The sequence below is a fragment of the Ostrinia nubilalis genome, chromosome 6 (assembly GCF_963855985.1).
Source record: "Ostrinia nubilalis chromosome 6, ilOstNubi1.1, whole genome shotgun sequence".
Classification (NCBI taxonomy): Eukaryota; Metazoa; Arthropoda; class Insecta; order Lepidoptera; family Crambidae; genus Ostrinia; species Ostrinia nubilalis.
In genome coordinates this window covers 5,584,734-5,610,332 of record NC_087093.1, presented here as the reverse complement: position 1 = coordinate 5,610,332, position 25,599 = coordinate 5,584,734, and the positions used below count along the sequence as shown (strand labels likewise).

The window sequence follows — 25,599 nt, the reverse complement described above, 5'->3', positions numbered from 1 at the left end:
ACTCTGCCTAAGCTACAAGACATTGCTATGAAGATCATTTCGATGTACACGCAATACCTACCTGTTATTTAGTTTTTCTGAGTTAAACGTACGTACCTACCTATCTATTCGCCGTTCCCATGGGCGGGCCAGCTGCTCCCTCCTGGTAAAGATGTGTCGTTATGGGTTTTTGAAATAACTAAACGCGACGGTTTTCGAATCACGAATAACGTTTTCAAAACTAGTTTTTTTTAAACGAAGTTATTTCCACAACTCTCAAGCAAGCGTGATAATTATAACGTTAGGTATTTGGTTAGCTGCAAGGCATTTAGGAACTTATGACCTTCAAAATAAGACTCAAATTCAATTGAATATCTAAAGTACGACGAATATTATACCTATTTCATCCACACTTATGTTAACGTCCTATGGCTTTCTCACTCGCACACGCACTCGTTTCGTTGCGATCCTTATTAATTGGACACCATACATTACACGCTTTACTCCTTTAGGTTACAAAAAATATGTTTAAGAATCGTCAATGTACGACGTTGTCCTCAAATCTGTCATAACGAAGCGGGAAACACGTTATTTTTTATGTAAACCAAACATCTACCTTATGTTGTTTGCTTAAGAGTGAATTCAGTTTGGCTTAAGAGCGTTGTGGAAACAATCGTGTTGAATAACGAAGAGATTCTAACGTTGTATGACGTTAAGAAAAAAACTAGTTTAGGCGTTTCTGGATAACGAGTGATCACTGGTCAGGCTGATCACTCGTTTAATAACCCGTGATAACGAATAACGCCCATCGCTACCTCCTGGAAATCTATTTAATCTTAGCCTAGAAGCTGGGTATGACTCCCCCGCCCCTCTCCTCTCCCCAGGTCATAAGCTGGGCATGACTTCCCCCTCGACCAGAAGTCGGGTATGATTTACCCCCCCCCCCCCCAGGCCAGAAACTGGGTATGACTTGACCCCCTCCCCCTCCCCCCAGGCCAGAAGCTGGGTAAGGCTTGACCCTCCCCCCAGGCCATAAGCATAAGCTGGGTATGAATCCCCCTAGGCCAGAAGCTGGGTACGACTTACCCCCCCCCCCCCACTAGGCCAGAACCAGAAACTGGTTATGACTTGACCCCCCCCCCCCCCTCCCCCCAGGCCAGAAGCTGGGTAAGGCTAGCCCCTCCCCCCAGTCCATAAGCATAAGCTAGGTATGACTCCCTCTCGGCCAGAAGCTGGGTATGACTAACCCCTCCCCCCCCTAGGCCAAACTGGGTATGACTTGCCTCTCCCCCCCTCTTACCAAGGTCAGAAGCTGGGTAAGGCTTGCCCCTCCCCCCAGGCTATAAGCGGGGTATGACTTATCCCCCCCCCCCCCCCTCTAGGCCAGAAACTGGGTATTAGCACTCATATTATGTATTATTATATTCAATACAAACAATCATAAAGTTACACTCGCCCCAACCGCGTCTCCGCATTCCATCGAATCCTATGAAAATGTGGTTTTTGGACATAGCGATACTTATTTTTCACAATTTTTATTTTTAAAAATTACTGCCCCCCTAGACAAAACGCACTTTTTGATCGAATCGAAAATCGAATCCGTCAAATTCCATACAAAAAAGGGGCTTTTCGACCACTTTTCGACTGGTTTGCGATTATAATGGCACTTTGTCTAGACCCACTGGTCGATAGGTTACTTTATTTTGATGAATAAATGTTATTAAAAGTTTTTTTCTAAAACTGATAGTTTAGCTGGAAAAATTATTTTCCATCCCAATAGTACGCCGCACAGAGGGCCCGGCAGAGGTCAAAAGTCGAAAAAATCAGTTGTCTATTAATCTTTTTTTATTCACGCAGATAGGTAGTTTAAAACCTCTAGTTTAAGAAAATATAGAAGTACCAACATGTTTCTCAACAAATTGGTATACTTTTACGCGTCAGAAGTCATTGATTGCAAGCCTAAGAACGGTTGCTATCAGCGCGTCCTAAGTTTATTGCTTTGTTTATATAAAGTTTTGTTTATAAATTGTATTTAAAACTAGTGCATTTAACAATGGAAATCCTGGAAATAGGTAATGTGTAACTTGTTGTCAAAATTTTAAAGTTATATGGCAGGTATTAACATGTCAAATATGATGAAAAAAATTGATAATTCATTGAATATTTTTAGACTTTTAGTTTAGTTCCCCGTCGTGCCCCGTAACAATTTATACGTCATTTGTTAGCTGACAATACGCTTTATTATATTTTGTATGCAATTTCACCCAAGAGTACCAAAGGTCTTGACAGTAGAGGTCCAAAGTTGCATTATTAACTTAGTTTTGAAATCCAAAACAATTTATTTTTCTGTTCTAGGCTAAGAAATTCATTGCTCGTTTTCAAGATTGTTTGTATTTGAGCAATGGAATGTTACAAAAGTCACGAATGCTGAAAAGTCTCGTCTTGTGTACTAGTATCTAACGTTATCATTTAGCTAGTGATGAGAAAAATATTGACATGAAGAATTTAGAAAATAAGAGTGTAAAAAAATTGTGTGTATTTTAAAAAAGCATCTCAGTCTACAAAAGTTTTCAAAAATAGACATTCTGACTGGTTAAGCGATCCTTATATCACTGGTTTGCGAAATTTGCCTAAAAAAAGGAAGTCTTCTTTACCCAAAGAGTGTATTACTTTAATTTCAATAGAATAATATAATATTATACAATGTTTCACAAAGTATTTTATTTTGTTAGGAAGTTTTCCACTTTTGACCGCTGTTACATAGACGCGGGACCACCGTGCGCCGGCTGCGCTCGGCCCTGCGTACGTTGACTTTTAGCGGCAAAAACGGCCTATGTTTATTACTTAATATCTTCGTAAGTAATGGTCCGATTTGGATAATTCAAAAAGATATATCTTTCTTATGTCTTAAAGATTAACGTAGATACTAGTTTTATTGAATTTTCTACAACAATACTGTGGGTCTAGACAAAGTGCAAATTATAATCGCAAACCAGTCGCAAAGTGGTCGAAAAGCCCCTTTTTTGTATGGAGTTTTGACGGATTCGATTTTCGATTCGATCAAAAAGTGCGTTTTGTCTAGGGGGGCAGATCCTCATTGTGTAAAGCAATCGTTATCATTTGACAGTTCAACTTCTCTACTCCGCTCCACTTAGCTCCTATAATATTTGTTCTGTGGCTCCTACATCCTACTTCGATTTGAATAAATGACCATGAAGCTAAAGATAAAAATGGAGGCCACACTTGCAACAACAACTTGAATCAAATACCTACTTATCTCTATCTCGCTCTCTGTGGGCCGACCTCTCTTTTTAGTGTGGACTGTAGTATTGCTATCTCCTTATTTAAATCTCCTAGTAAATTCTTCGAAATAGCCAATTCACTAACCAAATCAGAAATTAAGCAAATAAATAATTAAATATTTGAACTACGATTACCTAGTTAAATAAAAAGTTACAAAATTGTCGGCCGTTTAGGTTTAATGTGTTGGCGAATCAGGGAATTACAATCCCAATTCCTGGGGAATCGGTACCATGTGGCAACATCGGCCCAATCCGGCCCATCATGGCGGTTGTTTATTATTTTCTTTATTATGCAGTTAATTTCGTTTGAGATTTTTTACAGGACATAATCATTGTTTTATCACAAGAAATGGTGCAAAAATTTTGTAGTGCGTGGTTACGGTAGTACGTGGTGTCCTGGAAATGACTTAAGATTCCACGCGTAAGTGTTTATTTCGTGATTTCCGACATTGGATCATTGTAAATATTTTTCACAGTAATTTCTTCCTAAAACGTTTTACCAGTATTTATTACACTTATCATATAATTATACCTATGTCAAGAAATAAAGATTTTACATTGAGTTTCATTGACTTTGAGCAAATTTATATTTTTTGTTTATTTAGAAAGAGAGAATCTGCCCACAGAGAGCGAGATAGTGATACATAGGTTGTGCTTCAAGTAGATATTCGGAGTGTGGCCTCCATTTTTATCTATAGCTTCATGGGTATGACGTATGACAGTTGACTGACAGTAACAGTTCATGGTGACAGTTCACGACGACGAAAATTTGTTTTTCATGCTCGGATCGATATTTTCTTTCACGATACATCCAAAAAAGAATAAGATATCGCGATACATTAGATTGTATTAAACAGTAACAATGTAAGTTGAAAGCTTAAGCATTATTTTAATTTCCAGGCATGTACTCCAAGCGGTAGTCATTGAGTTATGTTCCAACCAAAATATTCTTGATGTTGTTTAATAAACTACAAGTCCCTGTAATCTATAATAATAAGTCTAGTTGGTAGTTGAGCTTAAAAAAACTTAATTTGCTTGATCCTCTCCATTCTCACTGTTTGTTTTTAGGACGGAATACTGGAAATCTCAGGCTAGAAAATATTGTGAATTCTGTAAATGCTGGTTTGCTGACAACAAAGTTGTAAGTCTTAAGCAATAAGCGATATTATAACATAATAACTATGGATATAATTATATTGCTGTTTAATAAAAGTACATTTCTGTGCAACAAAATTCTGCTTTAATGATAATGCTTGGATAGTGATATTTAAAAACATGAACTTTGTAGGTCTTTGTAGTTTTGAAGGAAATAGTTAATTATTTAGAGTTTTCCCTTCTGTTTTATACTGAACCCTGTGGGTTGCTGACCAAGAGCTGAGCTAAGTTAAAGTCCGGTCGCCGAGCAGATAGAATTTTGTCCAGTGACCCCAAACTACCCATCATTGTCATTGGACGAAATTCCATTTGCTCGGCGACCGGACTTTAGAGTAGGCGCACACAACGTTGATTTTTAGTTGGCCGATAGTTGTGCCCGATTTTAATTTGTATGAAGAATCGGCCAAATCGAATCGGCGTAGTGTGCACACTCCCATACATGCCCATACTTATCAACTGCCCGACTAAACTATCGGCCGACGAAAAATCAACAGTGTGCGCCTACTCTTAGTTTAGCTTAGCTTGTTTGCCTAATGCAGTTTTCCATAGTTGTGTGCAAACTGCAAACTATACAAATGTATTTATTTATTTAGCTCTTGGTCCGTAACCTGCATTATGCTTCAGCATGTAGTAGTGTATTGCTTCCTTTATTGCTAAAATATTTTATACTAGCTGTGCTGTGTATATTTTATGTTAATGAATAAGTCACTTTATTAGACTATCTATAACAATTTTATTTCAGTCAATATCTTTCCATGAAAATGGCAAGCGCCATAAAGAGAATGTTGAAAAGCATATCTCACAACTCAGCAAAAAGAGTGCCAAAGATTTTAAGCAGAAGGAAAAAATGGATGATGACATCAAGAAGATGGAGGCTGCTGCCATGTCAGCATACCTCAAAGATGTGCAAAATAATGCAGACCTGACTTCTAAAGTAAGCTGATTTAAATTGTCGCTTTAAAGCCAATAAACTAAAAAACCACCTTTAGTTCATTGGCTTGGAAAAAATGTCTAACCAGTCAAGTCCAAAAAACTTGAAATGTAATACATATCAAATTTCCCCTCGATCAGGCCCACTAGAGTGAGCCCGCCGTAGGCTGGACTTTGGTCCAACACCGCGGTGGGCAACCCTCTAGTTGGGTTCGCCACTGATCGGGCGCCTTATGCGCTCGATACGGCCCGATCGCGAACGTCGGTCTGCGACCGACGCGGACGAGCCTGGCTTCGCTTCGCGAAGCCCACACTCGGCCTCGTCGGCACGCGCACCGACGATCGCCAAACGGCTAGAGTACCTTCTGTACTCGCCACTCTGCCCGGTGAAGCTGGAAAAGCTCCTCAAGCTACCAGCGCGCGTCCCTTCAAAAAAATAATAATTATAATAGTATAGTTACAAAAGTTGCTATCATCATGCAAAAAAATACTAGGGATTTATAGTATGTAACATGTTTGTATACTTATTAATTAAGTTTAATGTTCATTTCAGAATATCAATGACATGCTGGGAAAGAACAGCGACACCAATGAACCCATAGTTGTCGAAGAACCTACCTGCTCCGCCCACATCTCTGTAGGCTGCCAGACTCCACCCCCGTGGGTTGAAGTCAAGGCTCCTAATGGAATGTCGTACTACTGGAATGTCGTATCACATAGTAAGTGTCCAAACATTACTTATAACTACTTTTTAAGTGTAGTTTTCATCTATTATTTGGTGACACACTTCTTGTCATTAACATTGGTTTTATTCATGTTTTGAGAATTGTGTCGCTGAATAAAACATTTTTCTCTCGTTCTATTTTGCGGACTATAATCACCCAGATTCAATAAACTGCTTCCGCCATTGCTTGATCACACTAATCTAAAGAAAGTCTTGATTCAGCCCTAAGTTTCAACTATATTGGCAAATAGAATGAACTCGGTACTCTGTTATAAGTGAACACTAAACCACGGAAGCAAATGTCACAAAAGTATTGTGTTCATTACAGAGACTACTTGGGAATGTCCTCCTAATGGGGAATATGTAAGCATAGAAGAACAACAAAGATCAAAAGAAAAACAAAATAAAGTAGAAAGAGAAAAGGCAAGGCAGAAGTAAGTATCTTGAGAATGCACTTAGACAATTTCATTTGAACATTTTACTCAATGCCATCTAGTGTTGAACTAAGCGAAGCTTGTGCTTGGGTTCCTGAATAGGTAGTTGGTATACAGTAGTTATAATGTCGTCACTCACTGCACACCTTATGCATAATAAATTTAAATTATTTTCTATCATTTATAAAATACAAATTAATGTAAACATATTATTTTTATTATTTTTGCACCGCCAACTTTTGTGCAATAAAGCTACCAACAATTTACAAAAATATAAATACAAAATGTTTATTTATTTACTTAAAAAATAACATACAGGCAGGGTTTGGAGTTTCCTTTTAAGAATACAGTTTCTTGTGTTATAAAATGTATTACTGCACAATAGCATAAATTCTTCCAACTTTAGAAAAAACCGACATAAGAGACACAAATACAATAACCGTTGTCTAGTACCCGTAGTACAAGCTTCATTTATGTATGCTTGTTCACAGTGAGGCGCAACGTCAAGAAGTCTTGAAGGAGGTGAATGCTCGCATAGCCCGGGAGAAGATGCGCGAGCTTGCGGTGCCCGCGCCTGTCAATCAGCTCCCGAAGGCCATTGTGGGCCCCGTGTCCCGAACCCGGCCCTTAGGCGACTGGACGCCCCTTCCCTCTCTGTAAGTTGGATGAGAAGTGCTGTGGGTCTAGACAAAGTGCAAATTATAATCGCAAACCAGTCGAAAAATGGCCCCCTGGCCAGCAGAACTGAACTGCTGACAGTGGTGAATGCACGCATAAAAGGCCAAGCAATGACAGGACAGGACGCGCGTCCTGTCATTAGCCTATGCACGCACAGTGATCGCCATCGCCAACGCGTTGGTTTGGTTGAAGCTTTAGCCTAGGCGCAGACCATCGACTTTTAGTTGACCGATAGTCGGGACCGATTCTAATTTGTATGAATAATCGACCGATACCAAATCGGTGTAATGTGCGCACTTCCATACTGATTAACTACTAAACTATCGGCCGACAAAAAATCGGTGGTCTGCGCCTGTTCTTACTCGGCAGAAGATATCGAAATCGGATTTAATTCTTACAGAAGGTTTTATTATTTTATTGGCTTTATTTGTTGCCCAATAAGACTATCCTAGGTTTTCGACTTCTGAAGTTGTGCTTAAGTGATGTGGGCCCCCAAAAGGGGCGTTTTTGTGGTTTTATCAGGCCTCTGTCACTCGCTCAAGTTCGAGCGATAAGTACCTACCTACCGCTTAAATAGCCGAACGTTTCGAATGTACAAGTGACTAGAGCTAGAGGCGTGATTCCGATTATTTTCTGTTATCAAGTTAACCAATGCAAAGTACTAGTACCAATGCAAGAAGGTAAAACACAAATTGACCATTTCATAAAATAATATCATTACGCTCTGTTGAGTAAAAACCGTTGAGTTAATTTTTCCTCGCATCGCTTGACAGTTTGAAAATAATTCGTAGTATTTGCCGGTTTGTTAAGAAGTGAAGTTTCATAGTACCTAACTTTTGTAATCTGTGGTTTTACGATTATACGAGTATATCGTAAAGGACTTACAGTATTGATAATATTGAATAGAATATTGATCTCATGAAAGTTGAAGGGCATTGAATCCTGCATCGAATAAGACAAATTCTATAAGTTGGACAAACCGTTCTCGAGGTTATGCTCGATAAAGTAGAAAATATACATATTATACTTTACTAGCGGGCGCCCGCGACTTCGTACACGTAGACCCCATTTTACGCCCTTAGAGGTGGAGTTTCGTAAAAAACTACCTAAGGAACCTACCTACCATAGGGCGTAGCAGGATAGTCTTGGAAAAAGTGCCCCCAAAGCCTGAAGCTAGAAACTGTGGTCAAACGATACTTTGTATAAAGATACTATATTGTGCAAAATTCCACCCCCTCAACACCCCCCAGGGAGCCACGCCACCCATCTATACCTAAAATTGTTTTATTTTTTTCTCCAAAACTATGTAACTGACGAAGTTGAATTTTTGCACAGGTATAGTTGTGTCTCATAGTAATAATATAAAAAAACAACAGCTCTTTAACTACCTTCCATGATGGAAAAAAATAAAAAATAAAAATTGTAACACCCTGTATAATGATTTCCTTTGGTAGTACAATCACAGATTTTTTTTATAATGAGTGCCAACATTCAACCTACGTAATCACAAAGTTTTGTCTATCTAGCTAAGGTGTAACATAGCTTAATTAATTATAAATAAAACTCTTAGGCCATTTTTGAACAAGAATCTTGTTTATTTTTCTTAACTTAAAAGTTTTATTTAGTGGTGTTCTTAATAATATGCGTTCTTTTATGTTATTCGGGCGCAGTCCTGTTGTCTCCCCTAGCCAGGGGGGATTTTTAATCAATGATTTGAGCAATTTGGCAAACATTATTTAAAAGCCATTTATTTTTATAACATTTAAGAAGTACTGGAGTACCTGACTGAATGCCATATTCGTATTACCAAACTGAATAGTTCCTAAACGTATGGCAAATAATAATTAAGCAAAAAAATATAAGTTGTTGGTATCGGGGACTATTTCTGACTATTCCAAAATCTGCTTTACTTTCTTTTAACAGATCGTTATGAATTATCCCTACTAAATATTATAAATGCGAAAGTAACTTTACCTGTCTGTCTGTTACGAATTCACCCTAAACCATTGAACCGATTTTGATATTTGGTAAATAGATAGTTTTGAGTCCTGGGAAATTGGACAGTTTTTATCCCGGTCTTTGAAACAGGGACGCTCTATATTTTTTTCTATGACAGACAAAATTTTACGCGGACAAAGCCGTGGGCAAAAGCTTAATATATGCTATTCGCTGGGTGCGAAGTACTAGGTGGGGGTAACATAATCTATCGCAGCGCTCATGGTGGTCAAAAGTAGAAATAATGTAAGCTCTGTCATCAGATGTATCTGTCAATGGCAAAGCGATTCTACTTAATACATTTTAATATCATTCATGGATTCCGTGGAGGGTAGTTGAACGGGAAGCATGGTCGATCTGTTTTAATGGTTTCAATTTATTATTTAATGGACTTTAGTGTACAAAGGACAATGTTCGTTCTCCATACATTGTTCGCCTAAGAACCAACAATTTTGACATATTACTACCCGAAAGCGAAATAATACGATTCTGTGTGTAAGAACAATGATTCCTGATGGACACTTGCCATAAAATTAATGATTAAGAATATTAAATCACAGCGATTTTATAATATGTCGTTTATGACAACATGGCGTCTAATGTATTGTGTGAATGTATGAACACCGATTCGCAAAAAATGTTTTGTATTGTCGTCACGCCGAGTCGCAGCCAAATAGTATAAAATAATAGAACAAGTTTTAGAAATACAACTCGGCATTCCACTTTTATAATATGCCCACATATTGCACGTAAATAAACAACATGAATCGTAGGTTGTTTCCACCCTTGTCATCTGACACATGAAATAAACTCCTATTGTAGATATCGAAGCCGAATCGTATATAATAATAGAATGGGTTTTGGAGATCACTCGGGGTTCCACTTTTATAAAATACCTACTATTGCATAAAAATAACACGAATCATGAGTTTTCTTTTCACCATTTACATCTGACATGAGATAACAAACTCCTATCTCCATGACTACCGTCGTAGTCTATGCCAAAGACTACAATATTTTAAGCAAGAAGTTTCAAACCTTAGCGGCTACAGTAACCCCTGGGCCACATACATCATGATAACATTCGGTCGACACCGGAACGAAGTCTTGCTATTATGCAAAAAAGCATCGTATTCTAGTGCGGCTATATCACGTTCAACCGGGGTTTTAATTCGACTAAAGTCCTGACTAAAGACTGGAAGAAAATACGCCGCATTGTATGAGCACTTCGTGTTCGTTAAAGCGGCTTCAGATCTAGAGCCTACAAAGTTTTCTTTCCAATAATATCCGCAAGTAGCGCTGCATGGTCTTTACAACAAAAACGGCAATAGTTATTAAGGTGCCAAAATTATATGATTACTTTGGCACGGTATTATACACGTTCGAAGATTTGTCATTTTCATTCATTTCATTATCATCATCATCATTTCAGCCACAGGACGTCCACTACTGAACATAGGCCTCCCCCAATGACTTCCACATCGCACGGTTGGTAGCGGCCTGCATCCAGCGCCTTCCCGCTACCTTTATCAGTGTGCCTACCATGAGTTTACGTTAGGTGAGCTCGCTAGCGAATACGTCAAAAAATTATATGAAGATTTAATTTCTTGAAAGTAGCCGCTAGGGGCGCTGCACAATATGTCATACATTTAAATGTAATTTTTTTACGCAGTCGCTAGCGAGCACACGTAACGTAAACTCATGGTAGGCACACAGGTCGTCGGTCCACCTTGTGGTGGGTTGACATTGCAGAATATGACTTTTGATAGGTTCATCATAGAATTTGGCGGGGATATCCTCACGGAGGAAGTTCGAAAAAGGGCGAAACAAGATCTTATAATAATGCAAGGCCGAAGCTGTAACGGGCGTGCTCCTACGTGTAATCCGGCGAGTATGCAATAAATAGTAATGTCTGGTAAATAGTGGTAATACGTATCGTTCGTTCGTTCGTTTCAGTCGAAAAGACGTCCACTGCTGGACAAAGGCCTCCCCCAAGGATTTCCACGAAGACCGATCCTGCACCGCTCGCATACAGGCACCTCCCGCGACCTTCACCAGATCGTCGGTCCACCTAGTGGGAGGCCTGCCCACGCTACGTCTTTCGGCTCGTGGTCGCCACTCAAGAACTTTCCTGCCCCAGCGGCCATCAGCTCTACGAGCTATGTGCCCCGCCCCGTCTATGTCTATATGCGCTACGATTACAGGGTATCATTTTGCATAGTCGCAAGACTTCACTCCGCTGCTGTCAAATCAATGTCGCATAATGTTATCGCAATGTGTGTGGCCCTTGGCCAAATCACAGAAGCCTATGCGAAGAAAGAGCACTTGAATGACAATGAAAATCAGGGTTACCATTTTATAAGATCTCCTCACTATTGAGGGTAACAAAGTAACATTAATAATCTAGCCATTAATTACATTTATTACCTATACGAGAAAGTAAAGCAACATGCGGTTTTATTTTAATTTGTAAAATATTTGTAACAGTTTGTTCTAAGTTTAGTTTTACAACAGTATTGCTGTTTCAGCTGTCACTGTGAAGCTTTGGGAAAATAAATAAATAGAAAAAATTTTAACATAAATATTTATTTAAGTTTTTATGTTCATTATCATAATATGCCAATTTAAGTTACACTGTGTGACAGTCTTTGACACTAAACAAACTCTTCAGCTTAATAATACCTACCTACAGGGCGTTTTTATAGTTACTCTTGCTGATGAAACAAGAAGGGTTGATTCTACTACTGAAATACAACTACTTTTCTTACAGGACCAATATCGAATTCTCAAAAAAATTCACATCCTCGTGATGGTGATAATTTCTATGGAGAGGTTTTTTTTTTATATTCGGTCTCTTGGGATAAGTTATTCCATTTGAGCAGTAGAATTAATCCTTTTTATTTGATCACATATAAAAATAACACAAGTGTTTAGGAAAACTTCTTCTTTGGTATGGTATCACTACGGAGTTATAATGGCGGCAACTCTGTATCACTGACTTGTAACTTTCAAACAGTATGAATAATAAGGGCACCACATTGGTTTTCTTTCTGAAAAAAGGCTTTCACTTTTAGTACTAACCCTTTAGCACTATTTCATTGAAATAAAAATACAATAAACGCACAGAAGACTGAAATTGAGTCAACTGACGTGACATTTATAATTTGTTGACATTATGACAGTTTGACAAGACTAGGGATTGAAAAAGTTTTAATTGAAAAAGTAAAATGAGGATTTATTAAAACGATTCACAAGGATATAATCGATTAAAAATATTTATAAAATGTACTGATACTTGCCTGTAGCGATTATCCAATCCTGGTTTCTACTGAAAAACTACCTCGTGGCAAGATTTTAATAAAATAATAAAATCTTTATCTTCTCTTTCACAATCTATAAAAGTTCATTTGGTCTATTATTATACATATGCTATGAATGAGGGTTTTCGCGATTGAAAAATCCGCGAGATGGCAATACGTAGACGCGAGGTCCAAATGCTGCATGATTGGTGGATTTTGACATATCTGTCAATGTCATGTCAAAAATAACCAATCATGCAGCATTTGGACCTCACGTCTACGTATTGCCATCTGGCGGATTTTTCAATCGCGAAATCCCTCATTGGCATAGATCATGAGAGACTGGCAACTATACTAGGTTGATATTTATGTTTCTCTCACTTCAACTGGCATTGGATTCAACATCGGATTCTGACACTTTTACAGTTATGATACCATGAATATCAGTTTATGGTCCTAATTATTTTTATTTTATTTACGACCTTCGACCAGTTGGACACTTTAGATAGCTTCTTGTAATAGTGTCAATATCTTTTTAGCTTTTAACGCAAATCTAGTCTTCAATGCAGTTTAATCGATTTATTTTATTTTCAAAATCGATATTTTATTGTCTATGATGGCCGCAGGAACATCACTATACATGGACTCCCAGCAATAAAGTACGGTAATGCCTCGTACAGATTTTATCGGCAAAAATTATGGAACTTGATAGGTTTTAGACCATGCCACGCACCAAAACGTCCGGAAGTTGTAATAGTATTATAGAATAAACGTTAAAAGACTTATTAATTTAATTTTTCAATGCTTAAGTGTCCATTAGAATGAAAGGGTGCTTAATGTATTAAAAAAAATAGAAAATAATTATGATGGGTTAATGTTTTTGGGCGGTTTTTAGGCGGTTTCTGACAATGTCCTTTGGTGTTATTTTGTGTTCTAAAGTGCAGTGAAGTGATAAATTATAAAAAACATTGAAATACTTCGAATTTGAGCACGCATCGAGTGTCGAGTGGGTTGTCGTATGAACAACCCGCTTTGGACCCGGTGGCGTCTTGAAACCTGCTTTCGGGCATACTTAACTCCACGGAATCCATGAGAAATCAATAGAACTAAAACACCCACGTTCTATTGATAACTATGTCAATTTTCACTCGACATTGGCAGAAATAAACCTCCCAGAGGTTTGGTTGCCATTAAAAAAAAAAAAAAAATATCATTCATTAATCGCATGAAAAGGGTCCTACTGGGAACTTAAATAAAACAGTGGACTGTATTTCGATAGGGCTGGTTTAATAGCCGTTTACAATTTGGAAATAACTAGACTATACAACGTGGTAGTACAAAAATGAGTCACAGTAGTTGTTGTGCACAGATGTTTGCCTTATGAAGAGAGCGTGAATTATTGAACTCTGCCCTTGTTTTGTTCTTAATTCTTCTACATCTCGGACTTGTCCAGCCAATACCAACAACTTTCCTTTAAATACGGTTTGTGGTTGGAATTGATATTGTAACACTCACAAACCCGGTCTTCAAAACAATACTCATTTCGATCTGAAAACGATATTTAATTTATTACTAGCTTATTACTAACTAATAGCTAATTAACTTTATTATTAGCGATACAGGAACATTTAAATATATTTACTGTTATTTAATGAAACCGTTAAAGTAGCTTTTTCTTTTCGTTTTACTGTAAAACTACAACTATAAATGAAGTAAACAAACCCTGACACAATCAAAATTAAACACACTTTTTGGACTTACCTCATTTGATTTGAATGACCAAAATGATTTCAAAACCTTTTTTCCACCCAAATCGTGGTATCACAACAATTTATTACTCGAAAATATTTGTTATTTTTTCATTTTGATATTTTTTCACAAATAGACGACCTAAGGGGGCGTCCATAAATTACGTGAGACAATTTTGGCTATTTATCAACCCCCCCGCGCCCCTTGGTGAGATTTGGTGAGATTTTGCCTGACCCCCTCCCCCACCCCCTAATCTCACGTGATATTTAAAAAACATCCGAAATTTAATAGTTTTGGAGTAATTTAACTGAGAAAGTTTTTTTTGTGTGCTTAGTGCGAGTTTGCATTTGCCGTTGTCGCTAACAAGTGCATCAAAAAGATCTATAAAGTTTAAGATTTTAGTTCTTGAAAGTATCTGCTAGGGACGCTGTACAATCATCATACATTTAATGCATGTCAATTTTTACGCAGCGGATGACGATCGATATAAAGTCGCACTAAGCCCACTGATTAGGTACGTACGAAAAGATCCAGAAAAACACGTGTAGTGACAGCGCTGCAGTACTAGGGTCTCATTGTTTTTTTTTTACAGAAGTACCTAGTCTAATTATTGTTCCTTTCTACATAATCTAGCAAAATCGATTTTGATAAAAAAAAACTTGTTTTATAATTTTCTTAATTTCGTCATTTATTCTGCATTTTACTATTCACACATGCAGACGAGCATTGTTAGTTTTATTTGTTTAGACGGTATAGAATAAAATGTCATTATCATCATAGAAAATATAATTTTTTAGGGTCCCGTAGTCCTGATAAGGAACCCATAGTTTCGATATGTCTGTCTGTCCGAGGTTTTGCTTGGAAACTATTGGCACTAGAGAGATGTAATTTTGTGGAGGTATGTATATTAATCACGCCGACAAAACAGTAGAATAAAATTTTGAAAAAACATTTTTTTAGGGTAGCTCCCCTACATGTAAAGTGGGGATGAATTTTTTTTCATCTTCTACACCATCGTGTAGGATATCGTTGGATGACTTGGAGGTTTCAAAGACTATTTTTCGATTTAGGGATCCGTTTGCAAACTATTAAAGTTTAAAGTGCCAATTTTTGTTCGAGCAGGGCGTCCCCCCCCTCTAAAAACTAGACTGTTGGCTTGAAAAATCTGGAAAAATTCATAATAATACTGCTTTTTATGAACTTTCAAGAAAACTATAACGGTTAGGGTAGGTCAGTTAGTTTAAGAGTAATAGTCATTTAACTCATGTATTATAAAATTTCATAATCTAATAAAAAATCCTTAGAAGAAAATATTAAAAGCGACTTTAGATGAAGTAATTGCTTGCTTCTGAAATATATTTTGTTAACGACGGACAACTACGGAACCCTACACTGCGCGTGGCACGACACGCACTTGGCCAATTTTTTTACTTAAGATTTAAACCCAGTTTTCTGGCAAACTCTATTTCTCTATTTCTTGCGGAAAAAATTACGTGATATTTCCTGAGACCCCCCCTCTCCCCCACGTGAGATTTAGTGAGGTTTTTGTTGACCCCCTCCCCCCCCTAAAAGTCTCACGTAATTTATGGACGCCCCCTAAATGTCAATGTGACAGAGCCCACAAAGTTGTGGACGCTAGTTGGCGCTGTAATCGTGCACAGAGCCAATTCTCATGTATAAAAAATATCTACTATAACTAAGTGTAGTAAAAATCCGTTTAGTAGTTTTTACGTGAAAGAGTATCAAACATCCATACTCACAAAGTTCCGCATTTATACGAGTAATTAATTATTAGTAGGTAGGATGTTAAAACTGCATAATTCAAGAAATCAAATCAAATCTTTGATTAAAAATCCAGTCTTGTTGTCTCCCTTAGCCAGGGGGGACAACAGGATTTCGAAATCCTGTTGGCTCCGAAATTCGTAACAGACAGACAGGTAAAGTTACTTTCGCATTTATAATATTTAGTAGGGATAATTCATAACGATCTGTTAAAAGAAAGTAAAGCAGATTTTGGAATAGTCAGAAATAGTCCCCGATACCAACAACTTATATTTTTTTGCTTAATTATTATTTGCCATACGTAGAGATGTGCCGCTGAGAAAGTTCTCGTTCCCGGCAATATTCCCAGTGAGAATATTCTCGAGAACCGAGAACGCTCCCGGGAATATTCTCAGTGTTCTCGACAGAATACATTTAGTTTTAATTTTAATTTTGTTGTTTATATGTGGTATTATTTGTAATGCTTCGATGTTTTATTAACTGGGCGTTAAGACTAGTCGTTATAAACAAGGCATGAAACGTGTGAGTGAAATATTGCTGTCTTGCTCACTCTTTTCGTGGCGAACGCGTACCGCGGCTTTAGGACTCGGCTACGGTATTTGAACATGAGTGCCTCTGAGTTTTAAGGCCCTTGCCACTCTGGCGGATTTCAAGCGGATTCAAAGCGGATTTAAAGCGGATTCAAAGCGGATTTAAAGCGGAGCGGCGACGCGACGGAGACGCCGCGTGAAAATATCGTGAAGCTTCCCGAAGGCTGTCCAACCGAGGTGGATTCGATGATTGACCTTTTTTTTAGAAGTTGGACCTACCTAACTGGATTGTTTGTCCCAGGTATACATTGTTGTCAACAACTTCGAGTGTAGAGTCTCCAACTTTTAGAGGAGTGGGTGCAACACGGTTTTTAGACATGATTTTTAAATCTTGTCCATGGTTATTTTGAGACCCACTTGTTGAGAGACTCTATTGAGGCCATTGAGCATTGTGCCTAGATCTTCCTGCTAAATCCGCTCCAGCCCAGAAGCTTGAAAACATCTTCTAGGGCAGTGGTGATGAAGTCTCCCTGTCTCACCCCTCGCTGCAACTGGATAGGTTTCGGACTGTTACTATGGCGTATTTGTACAAGCCTTTCAACACTTCAATGTATCGATAGTCAATTTGGCACAGTTGGAGAGACTGCAGCACTGCCCATAGTGCCCATGTCTCAATCGAATCGAAGGCTTTCTCATAGTTCACAAACGCAAAGTGGCTGATTATACTCCTTGATCTTCCGTATAATCTGCCGTAGCGTGTATTATTATGGTCTATGGCAGCGGTTCCCGAAAGGTGGTCCGCGGAACCCTGGGGTTCCGTGGAAAGGCCGCAAGGGTTGCGTAAAAAATATTATCCCACGTTTCGTGACCGACGTTGTTCGCTCGCACCGACTTGTTTACGCACAAGGGAGGGGCAGGGCGTGCGGGCGGAGTAGTACGGGGGTTCCGCTAGGAAAAGTATAATCAATTAGGGTTCCTTGGCAAAAAAAAATTGGGAAACCCTGGTCTATGGTACTAAAGCCTTTTCAGAAACCGGCTTGTTCGGGGGGCTGAAAGTTGTCAAGCCAGCTAGCGTGACAATTCGTAATGACTATCAAAAACAGCTTATAGATATGGCTCAGAAGCGAAATGGGTCTATAATTCTTCAACAAGGTTTTGTCGCCTTTTTTGAAGAGGAGTATCACCATACTTCTTTGCCATGGCCGTAGGCGTAATTCCCTTGAGGATGACGGAATCGAACAGGTTCTGAAAAGCCTTTAGTACCGGCGTTCCACCTGCTTTCAGAAGCTCAGCCGTGATTACGGTGTCTTGTTGTTTTTCAACTGTTTAAGAACCATTCTAATCTCGTACAGACTAAGTTCAATCTAGCTAGCACGTATTTTATATAAAAATGTGTCAAATGATCCGTCAGACAGGCTATACACAACTTATCCAGAAGTGGCGAAACAGGCCCTTACTAAGCGATTGTGAAATATGCCCTTAATGTCAAATGTAAAGAATAGTTTAAAAAACTAAAAACACGCTTTTAATTACTAACAGGAATCATCAGGACCCTGGACATCATCTAGCATTAAAGTGCTTGAAAAGACAAATCCAACGAACCCAAACTCGATGAGTTTCCGCCGTTTCGTTTAGGAGTTCCTATGGCCACCTCCTGACTCCATCATTAGGACCCTGGACATTATCTAGCACTTAAAGATATCGAAAAGACAAATCCAATGAACCCAAATTCGATGTGATTCCACCGTTTCGTTTAGGAGTTCCTTTGGCCACCTTCCAGTCCCATCATCAGACCAGCTGGTACCACAATATTGTATTGTCATCTAATCTGCATAAAGTTTCATGATGATACAAGACTTAGAAATGCATGTAATTCAGATTCTAAGATTCCATTACATAGTTAGTTACATACACGACGACCTAATAAAAGCGTGTTAAAAACGAAAAAATTGACAGTTATATTATTTAATTGCATGTAAAAAGAAATTTCTGTCATCTTACATATCATTAAAACGACATTTCACGACGAAAAAAATAAAATATAATAAAGGAACAGTTGCCGAGAATATTGCCGAGAAAGTTCCCGAGAATATTCTCGGGAACACTGAGAATATAGCCTTTCTCTGCAAATAGAGTGTATTGTTTAATATACACTTATCTGTCGACTTAATTTGAAACTATTTTACTTAAGAAAGTTTGTTTATTTCCATTTGATAAACATGATTCTCAACCTTTCTCACTTAGGAGAACGCTCCCGGGAGCGCTCCCGAGAATATTCTCAGTGAGGAGAGCGTTCTCGGGAACGGCACATCAATAGCCATACGTTTAGGAACTATTCAGTTTGGTAATACGAATATGGCATTCAGTCAGGTACTCCAGTAGACCTAAGATGTGCGCCGTGATAACTTTTATCGACGTCAAAATGTATGTGCAAAATCGATAAAATGGCGTGATAACCGCTTATCGCGGCGCGCATCTAAGGCCTACAGTACTTCTTAAATGTTATAAAATTAAATGGCTTTTAAATAATGTTTGCCAAATTGCTCAAATCATTGATTAAAAATCCCCCCTGGCTAGTGGAGACAACAGGACTGCGCCCGAATAACATAAAAGAACGCATATTATTAAGAACACCACTAAATAAAACTTTTAAGTTAAGAAAAATAAGAATCTTGTTCTTGTTCAAAAATGGCCTAAGAGTTTTATTTATAACTAGCTGACCCGGCGAACTTTGTTCCGCCTTAATGGCAATAAATAAGCAGACTTTTTTTAATTTCGAACGGGATAAAAAGTATCCTATGTCCTTCTCCTGGCTCTAAACTACCTCCCTGACAATTTTCAGCTAAATCGGTTCAGCCGTTCTTGAGTTATAAGTGGAGTAACTAACACGACTTTCTTTTATATACAGGGTGGAATTTTGTAATGCCACCTGGAGGGAAAGTACTCTTAATACTGCAGATAGAAAATTTTACTGAAAGAAAACATTCCTTTATTTTTGAAAAGAAAGGGAACTGCATTCAAAGATTTTCGAATTTTTTTCGAAAATTCACTACCATACCATGCAATTTTCTGTAACATAATTAAGATAATTTAAGATTTCATGGTCTTCCTTTCATTTGATTTATCAAGTTTGTTAGAGAGATTTCATCCTTATACTTGACCCTAACGATCGATGTAATAAAAATACAGGATGTAATTTTTAACACATTTTAGTTGGTTCGATTCTCGGGTGTGGCAAGCAAATTTTTGGAAATCTTTGAATGCAGTTTTATTTCTTTTCAAAAATAAAGGAATGTTTTCTTTGAGAAAAAAATTCTATCTATAATATTAAGAGTACTTTCCCTCCAGGTGGCATTACAAAATTCCACCCTGTATATAGATTAATTAAGCTATGTTACACCTTAGCTAGATAGACAAAACTTTGGGATTACGTAGGTTGAATGTTGGCACTCATTTTAAAAAAAATCTGTGATTGTACTACCAAAGGATATCATTATACAGGGTGTTTCAATTTTTATTTTTTTCCATCATGGAATAGAGCTGTTGTTTTTTTATATTATTACTATGAGACACAACTATACCTGTACAAAAAATCAACTTCGTCAGTTACATAGTTTTGGAGAAAAAAAAAACAGTTTTAGGTATAGATGGGTGGCGTGGCTCCCTGGGGGGTGTTGGGGGGGTGAAATTTTGCACAATATACTATCTTTATACAAAGTATCGTTTGACCACAGTTTCGAGCTTCAGGCTTTGGGGGCACTTTTTTCAAGACTATCCTGCTACGCCCTTTCAAGTTTGTAGCTATTATAGTTTCTGAGATTTCGTGATTAATCTGTGAGTGGTATTTGAAAGAAAGAAAGAAAGAAACATTTATTGCCATGGACATCACAAAAGACAAAAGAGGTGAAATAAAAAAAAAAAAGCAAATAAGACAGAGGTGACATAAAACATACAATGAATGAGTAAGTTTAGTAAACTAAGCAGTGCCACCCTGTCGCACAGCGATGCCCATCGCAATGGGACCCCACTCAGCATATGCCGTGGCCCCCGGTGAGGGAAGCCACGACGCTGGTTTTCAGTGTGCCCCATGCCGAGTGAGAGTCACGGACACTAACCTATACTGCATAAAATATACATACATAAATAATAATAATAGTGCGCGTATAAATTTTAAGTGTAAATACAGACGTAGTAGAAAATAATAATATACGATATAGACGAAGTAGAAAAGATGTGATAAGATATTTATAAATAAAAAGATAATATTTAAAAAACAAAACTGTGTGTGTGTACATAATAATAATAATAAATTGTAATGTATTAAAGTGCGTTTGTGTATACTGTGATTGTGTGTGTCTAGACGTCCGCAAAACAGTCTCGATCGATCGAGTCATTCTGCGTGGTTGTGGCTATTTCGCTTTTATATACAGGGTGACTGGCACTGATACTGAACCCGCCATAGCTAATATGCGTATAGAGGAGTTCATTTGCTAATTATTGAATCTTACTTTCTATGGCTAAAGTTTTATGGTTTAGGAGAAGTATCAATTTTTATACTTTTTTCAGATTTTTCCGAAATTTGACCTAAAAACTGCTTAATTTTTTTTTCTCGCATGATTTTAACCGATTTTTTTATTTGATACTAATATCGAATAAACCTTTAGTCAAATAAAATAAATTTAAGATCCAGATAATGATTGAATAACTAGTTACGAGTCGCCAAAAAGCCCGTCCCGTAAAAAGCTTGCCAAACTTAAGAAGATGATAGACTAATAGATGGCCATCTATAAAAAAATCTCTTTTTAAAGTACTTATCATCATTTTCGATATGATTTCTTTTTCATGTTTTTTTTTAATCCTCAATTTTGAGCCTTTCTCTTGTTGCTGTGCGTATAAATGAGCAGATATTTCTCTTATTCTTCTTCTTATTCACCTTAAAAATTATTTACTTATTTATACACAGAGCAGAGCAACAAGAGATAGGCTCCATTTAGGGATTAAAAAAAACATGAAATAAAATCATATCTTAGAAATGGTGATACTTTTACTAAAGCAATTCTTTTGTACAGATGTTCATCTATTGATCTATCATCTCCATAAGTTTGGCACGCTCTTTACGGGACAACCTGTATAGAAGAAAAAGATTGACGTGATTGACCTCTCCACGTCCAATGGCTCGTTACTACCAGGCTTGAAGGTTAAACGCGTTAAACTCAGGAACTATAAAAATATATTTTTGTGTTGGATAGCCCAATATATTGATCGATGTAGAATATAATACCTTCACGTTACGACCAATAGGGGTAGGAGCGAATTAGCGAAGAGGGCGCGCATCGCTCGGGAGATATTTGAGTACCTACTTGCGGAGGGAGAAGCAATGGGCCTGGTGCTCACGCCTCGCGCCCAGTCCTACCGCTCCAGCTGGTCGCCTGTTCGCCCTGCGTAAGTTGACAAGTGCTGACAGTTGAACGCGCGCATAACTCGGCAGAAGATGCGCGCGCTAGCGATATCGGATTGAATCCCTACAAAAGGTGTTATTGTTTTAATGGCTTCATTTGTTGCCAACATTTTCGACTTCGGCGGAGTTATGCTTAACCCTTCAAGTACCAGCGAATCGAGACAATAGAACTCGCTTTGTTTTTGTTTAGACTCGCTTTGTTTTGTTTTGTTTGTATTATTTACTTTTATAATGCTGTGCTGCGCCAAAATGTTAAATTAAATAATATTTATCTTATTATAAGTGAATTATGTATAATTTTCTTATGAGAATAAAGTATTTAAACCTAAACCTAAATTGAGAAGGTTACTAGGTGTACATAATCACTTGAAACCTTTTACATACAGGGTGTCCCAAAAACAATGGATAACCCTGTAACCATCGATAGGCCTCGCCATGGTCACGTGACCCCATGTGACGTACTTTTACATCGTCCGCTCAGTCGCTAGTTATCAGCTGTAGCAATTAGGGGCCATCCATAAAGTACGTCACACGAATTTCGTGATTTTTTGACCCCCCCTCCGTCCTTGTCACAGGTGGTCACATTTCTGAGACCCCCCCCCCCTCCCTAGTGTGACGTCACATGTTTTGCAATTTCACATCGAAAAATTATTAAATTAACAGCAGTTCCGAAATTAGTTTTATTTCCATTTAAATTAAGTAAATTTTTTTTATGAAATCAACTTTACATAAAATATTTAAAACAATTGAAATGTGATGTCACGAAACTTAGGACCCCTCCCACCCCTTGTCACACCATGTCACACTTTGTCAACCCCCTCCCCCCCTCTTTACGTGTGACGTACTTTATGGATGACCCCTTATAGGTATCTCGCAATTCAGCTTGCAAGATTCCACCCATACAAACTTTGAGCCAGTTCTTGTACAATGACGTGACGCGTATGGCGCCCGCACCTTTAAAATTAAATATCTTGGAAACTAATTGACGTATCGAAATAATTCTTTCAAGTGTATTTTTTATTTTCAACAAAGAATACAGAAAGCTAAAAAACAAAACATTAGTGAACATTCTTCATTGTTACCGTAGTTTCACCTCAGACACCCACCAGACTACAAATTTTAGTTGGCCGATAGTTGGGGCCCGATTCTAATTTGTATGAAGAATCGGCCGATACCGAATCGGTGTAATGTGCGCACTTTCATTCACGTCCAAGTCTGTAACTAAGTCTACTGATTAACTACCAGCGGACAAAAAGTCTGTAGTTTGCTGCTAGGTTTAGGGTTCCACGAGCTAATACTGAGATATCGCCAACCTAATGTTAACCTTGAACCTTTTCTTCCAGCCCTGAAAAAATAGATCTCCAGCTGCCAAAAACCAAAGAGCAACCGCCGCCACCAGTAGTGGTGGAGCCCGAAGAGATCAAGTTTGGGGAGCGCCGCGTGACTTCCCTCGGAGACCCCGACGAGCCCGTCGAATTCAAGCGCCGCAAGATCGGCAACCGCAACGCCAGGCAGAAGCTTGACGACGATTAAATATTTTAACCAATAATTAGTTTTTATACTTAACTTATTATAACTTTAAGATACTCAGCGATTTCCCGAAATCAATTATGGAACTTTATCTGTGCGTACCAGAATATGTGTGTTTTAATCTATAGAATTCCGATGAAGTAAACTGGTCACAGGCGCGGGTCTTAAAAAAATATTTTTAAGTTTATTTGGATCAAATTCATTAGACTATGGATCTCATTAGACCGTGAAAGTGTGACGTCACGTCTTTTCGTAAAAAAAGGGGATTCGCGCCTGGCTGATCAGTTATAATTCATTGTAATGTTAACCAAAATCTGTGTGTTTTAATCAATCTATAATAGAATTCTGATGAAATTAAATTGATAACAGGCGCGGATCTTCAAAAAAATTAATATTTTGGTGCTAACTCTAATTAAAAAATATTTTTCGCGAAAACGTCGCAAATTTCTTTTAGGCATTGGATCAAATTCATTTTGCCTATTATCAGCCTGGATCTAATAGACCGTGAGTGTGACGTCACGAGACTCACGAGTCTTAGGGTAGTGGGCATGCCATTCGTGCCCACACAGGGGATTCGCGCCTGGATGATCAGTATAATTCACTATATTTACATTATTGTAACTGATATGAATCCATTGTACGAGGATTATGTACATTTCTACTCCATAGTAGGTAATATTTGCATTCTCTCTTTTATGAAGTACAACATGAGAACATTCCAATTCAACTGTAACTCTGATGTCTGTATACCTTGATGTATTACCATGTTTTAAGGAAATAAATACACAATAAATATGCCTCAACTTTATCTTGCTGACCCGATAGACAATCGTCCGTCCATACAATATCACCCTAGAAATAATTTTTACCTATTCAAATGTGGTGTACCGTAAAATGACGAACTTTATGCCAATAAGCATAAATTACCAGTCAACCTGCGAGGAAACAAGGACTTATCAATTCTTTCCGACTAGAAATGTTTTCTTTAAGATAGACGCCTGACGTTTTAACTACCTATTGAAGTTCTCCCCAGACTACGTATTGCTCCTAATATTTTCCTTCATATTATAAAAGAAAGTCCTCCACCCACGCCGCGTCAGTCTGATGTCGCGATATCTTCTTACCTTACACTGAAAAGATTTTATGCGATTTTCACTAAATACAGGATACCCGACCTATTCCTAGAAAGGGGAAATATTTGAGGTCATTGGTAACAAATTATGTTTAGTTAAATTAAAAAAAATGATCACAATTTTTTCAGCTTCCAGAAAAGTATCAATCCAATGTTTAGGGTGGAGCCTATAGTTAATTCACAATTTAAATTTTGAAAAAAATCGAAGAACCGTCACATTTCGAAAACCATCCAGTTTCAACTGCTGGTTCACTGGACTTATAACCCTTTCAAGGAATATGCCGATCGAGTAAGTATTCCAAAAGGTTCCATTCACTCTAAAGATGGAGCGATCCATGAGAAGGAAGGTTTAGGCTTAGTAGGTACTATAACTTGTCAAGGAGAAAAACTAGTATTAAATTAATACGTAATGTTCTGTTATAAGAATATTGATATAAAAAAAAATTTGTATCAAACCCTGGACACAGATTTCGCCAGCTCACCACGCCACCACTCCATCGGTCGGGCATGAAGCCCCGATATTTTTACGGAAAATAACCACGAGAAAAGGTGAGATTACAAAAATGTGCCGAAGGAGTGAGTGTTTTACAAAATAAGGCCTTATATTAGTAGGTAAGTACCTATCTAAGTAAACGAGTTGAATAAAAAAGCGCGTAGTTTTTCCAATAATTGCGTCTCTGTTTCTCGTATAAAAAGCTTAAATGTTTTTTTTATTCACAAAACGTTTACACCTATCTACTAATTTGATATTGCCCTTTGCCCTTTAGATGTCCGCATTATGATTAGATAGAAATCAAAGAAATATGTAGATCCTGTACCTGACATGTAGGTAATACATAATGAATAAAACATAATTAAAATAAGTCATTCGGAAAACCAGAAACATTCTGGATTCTTCTAATTCGGCAATACATCTTGTTCA

The 25,599-nt window shown here is 37.9% G+C and overlaps 1 protein-coding gene across 2 annotated transcripts; it reads left to right on the top strand.

Annotated features, from left to right (window-relative positions):
- The first annotated feature begins 4,019 nt into the window (after positions 1-4,019).
- LOC135072461 (WW domain-binding protein 4) lies at positions 4,020-23,564 on the top strand. Of its 2 annotated transcripts, XM_063966370.1 has the most exons (8): positions 4,020-4,145; positions 4,350-4,422; positions 5,179-5,370; positions 5,920-6,085; positions 6,419-6,524; positions 7,016-7,180; positions 21,859-21,999; positions 23,359-23,564. In XM_063966370.1, coding segments are annotated over exons 1-8 (1,035 nt in total). In that variant the 5' UTR covers positions 4,020-4,143; the 3' UTR covers positions 23,549-23,564. The 2 variants fall into 2 exon arrangements, with proteins under 2 accessions (XP_063822440.1, XP_063822442.1); XM_063966372.1 differs by lacking the exon at positions 21,859-21,999.
- Positions 23,565-25,599: the final 2,035 nt, after the last annotated feature.

Excerpts from the sequence above, each read along its gene's own strand:
- LOC135072461 (XM_063966370.1), top strand. Across the intron at positions 6,086-6,418 it reads CTGGAATGTCGTATCACATA|AGACTACTTGGGAATGTCCT; the intron begins GTAAGTGTCCAA and ends TGTTCATTACAG. Across the intron at positions 7,181-21,858 it reads TGGACGCCCCTTCCCTCTCT|GGGTAGGAGCGAATTAGCGA; the intron begins GTAAGTTGGATG and ends TACGACCAATAG.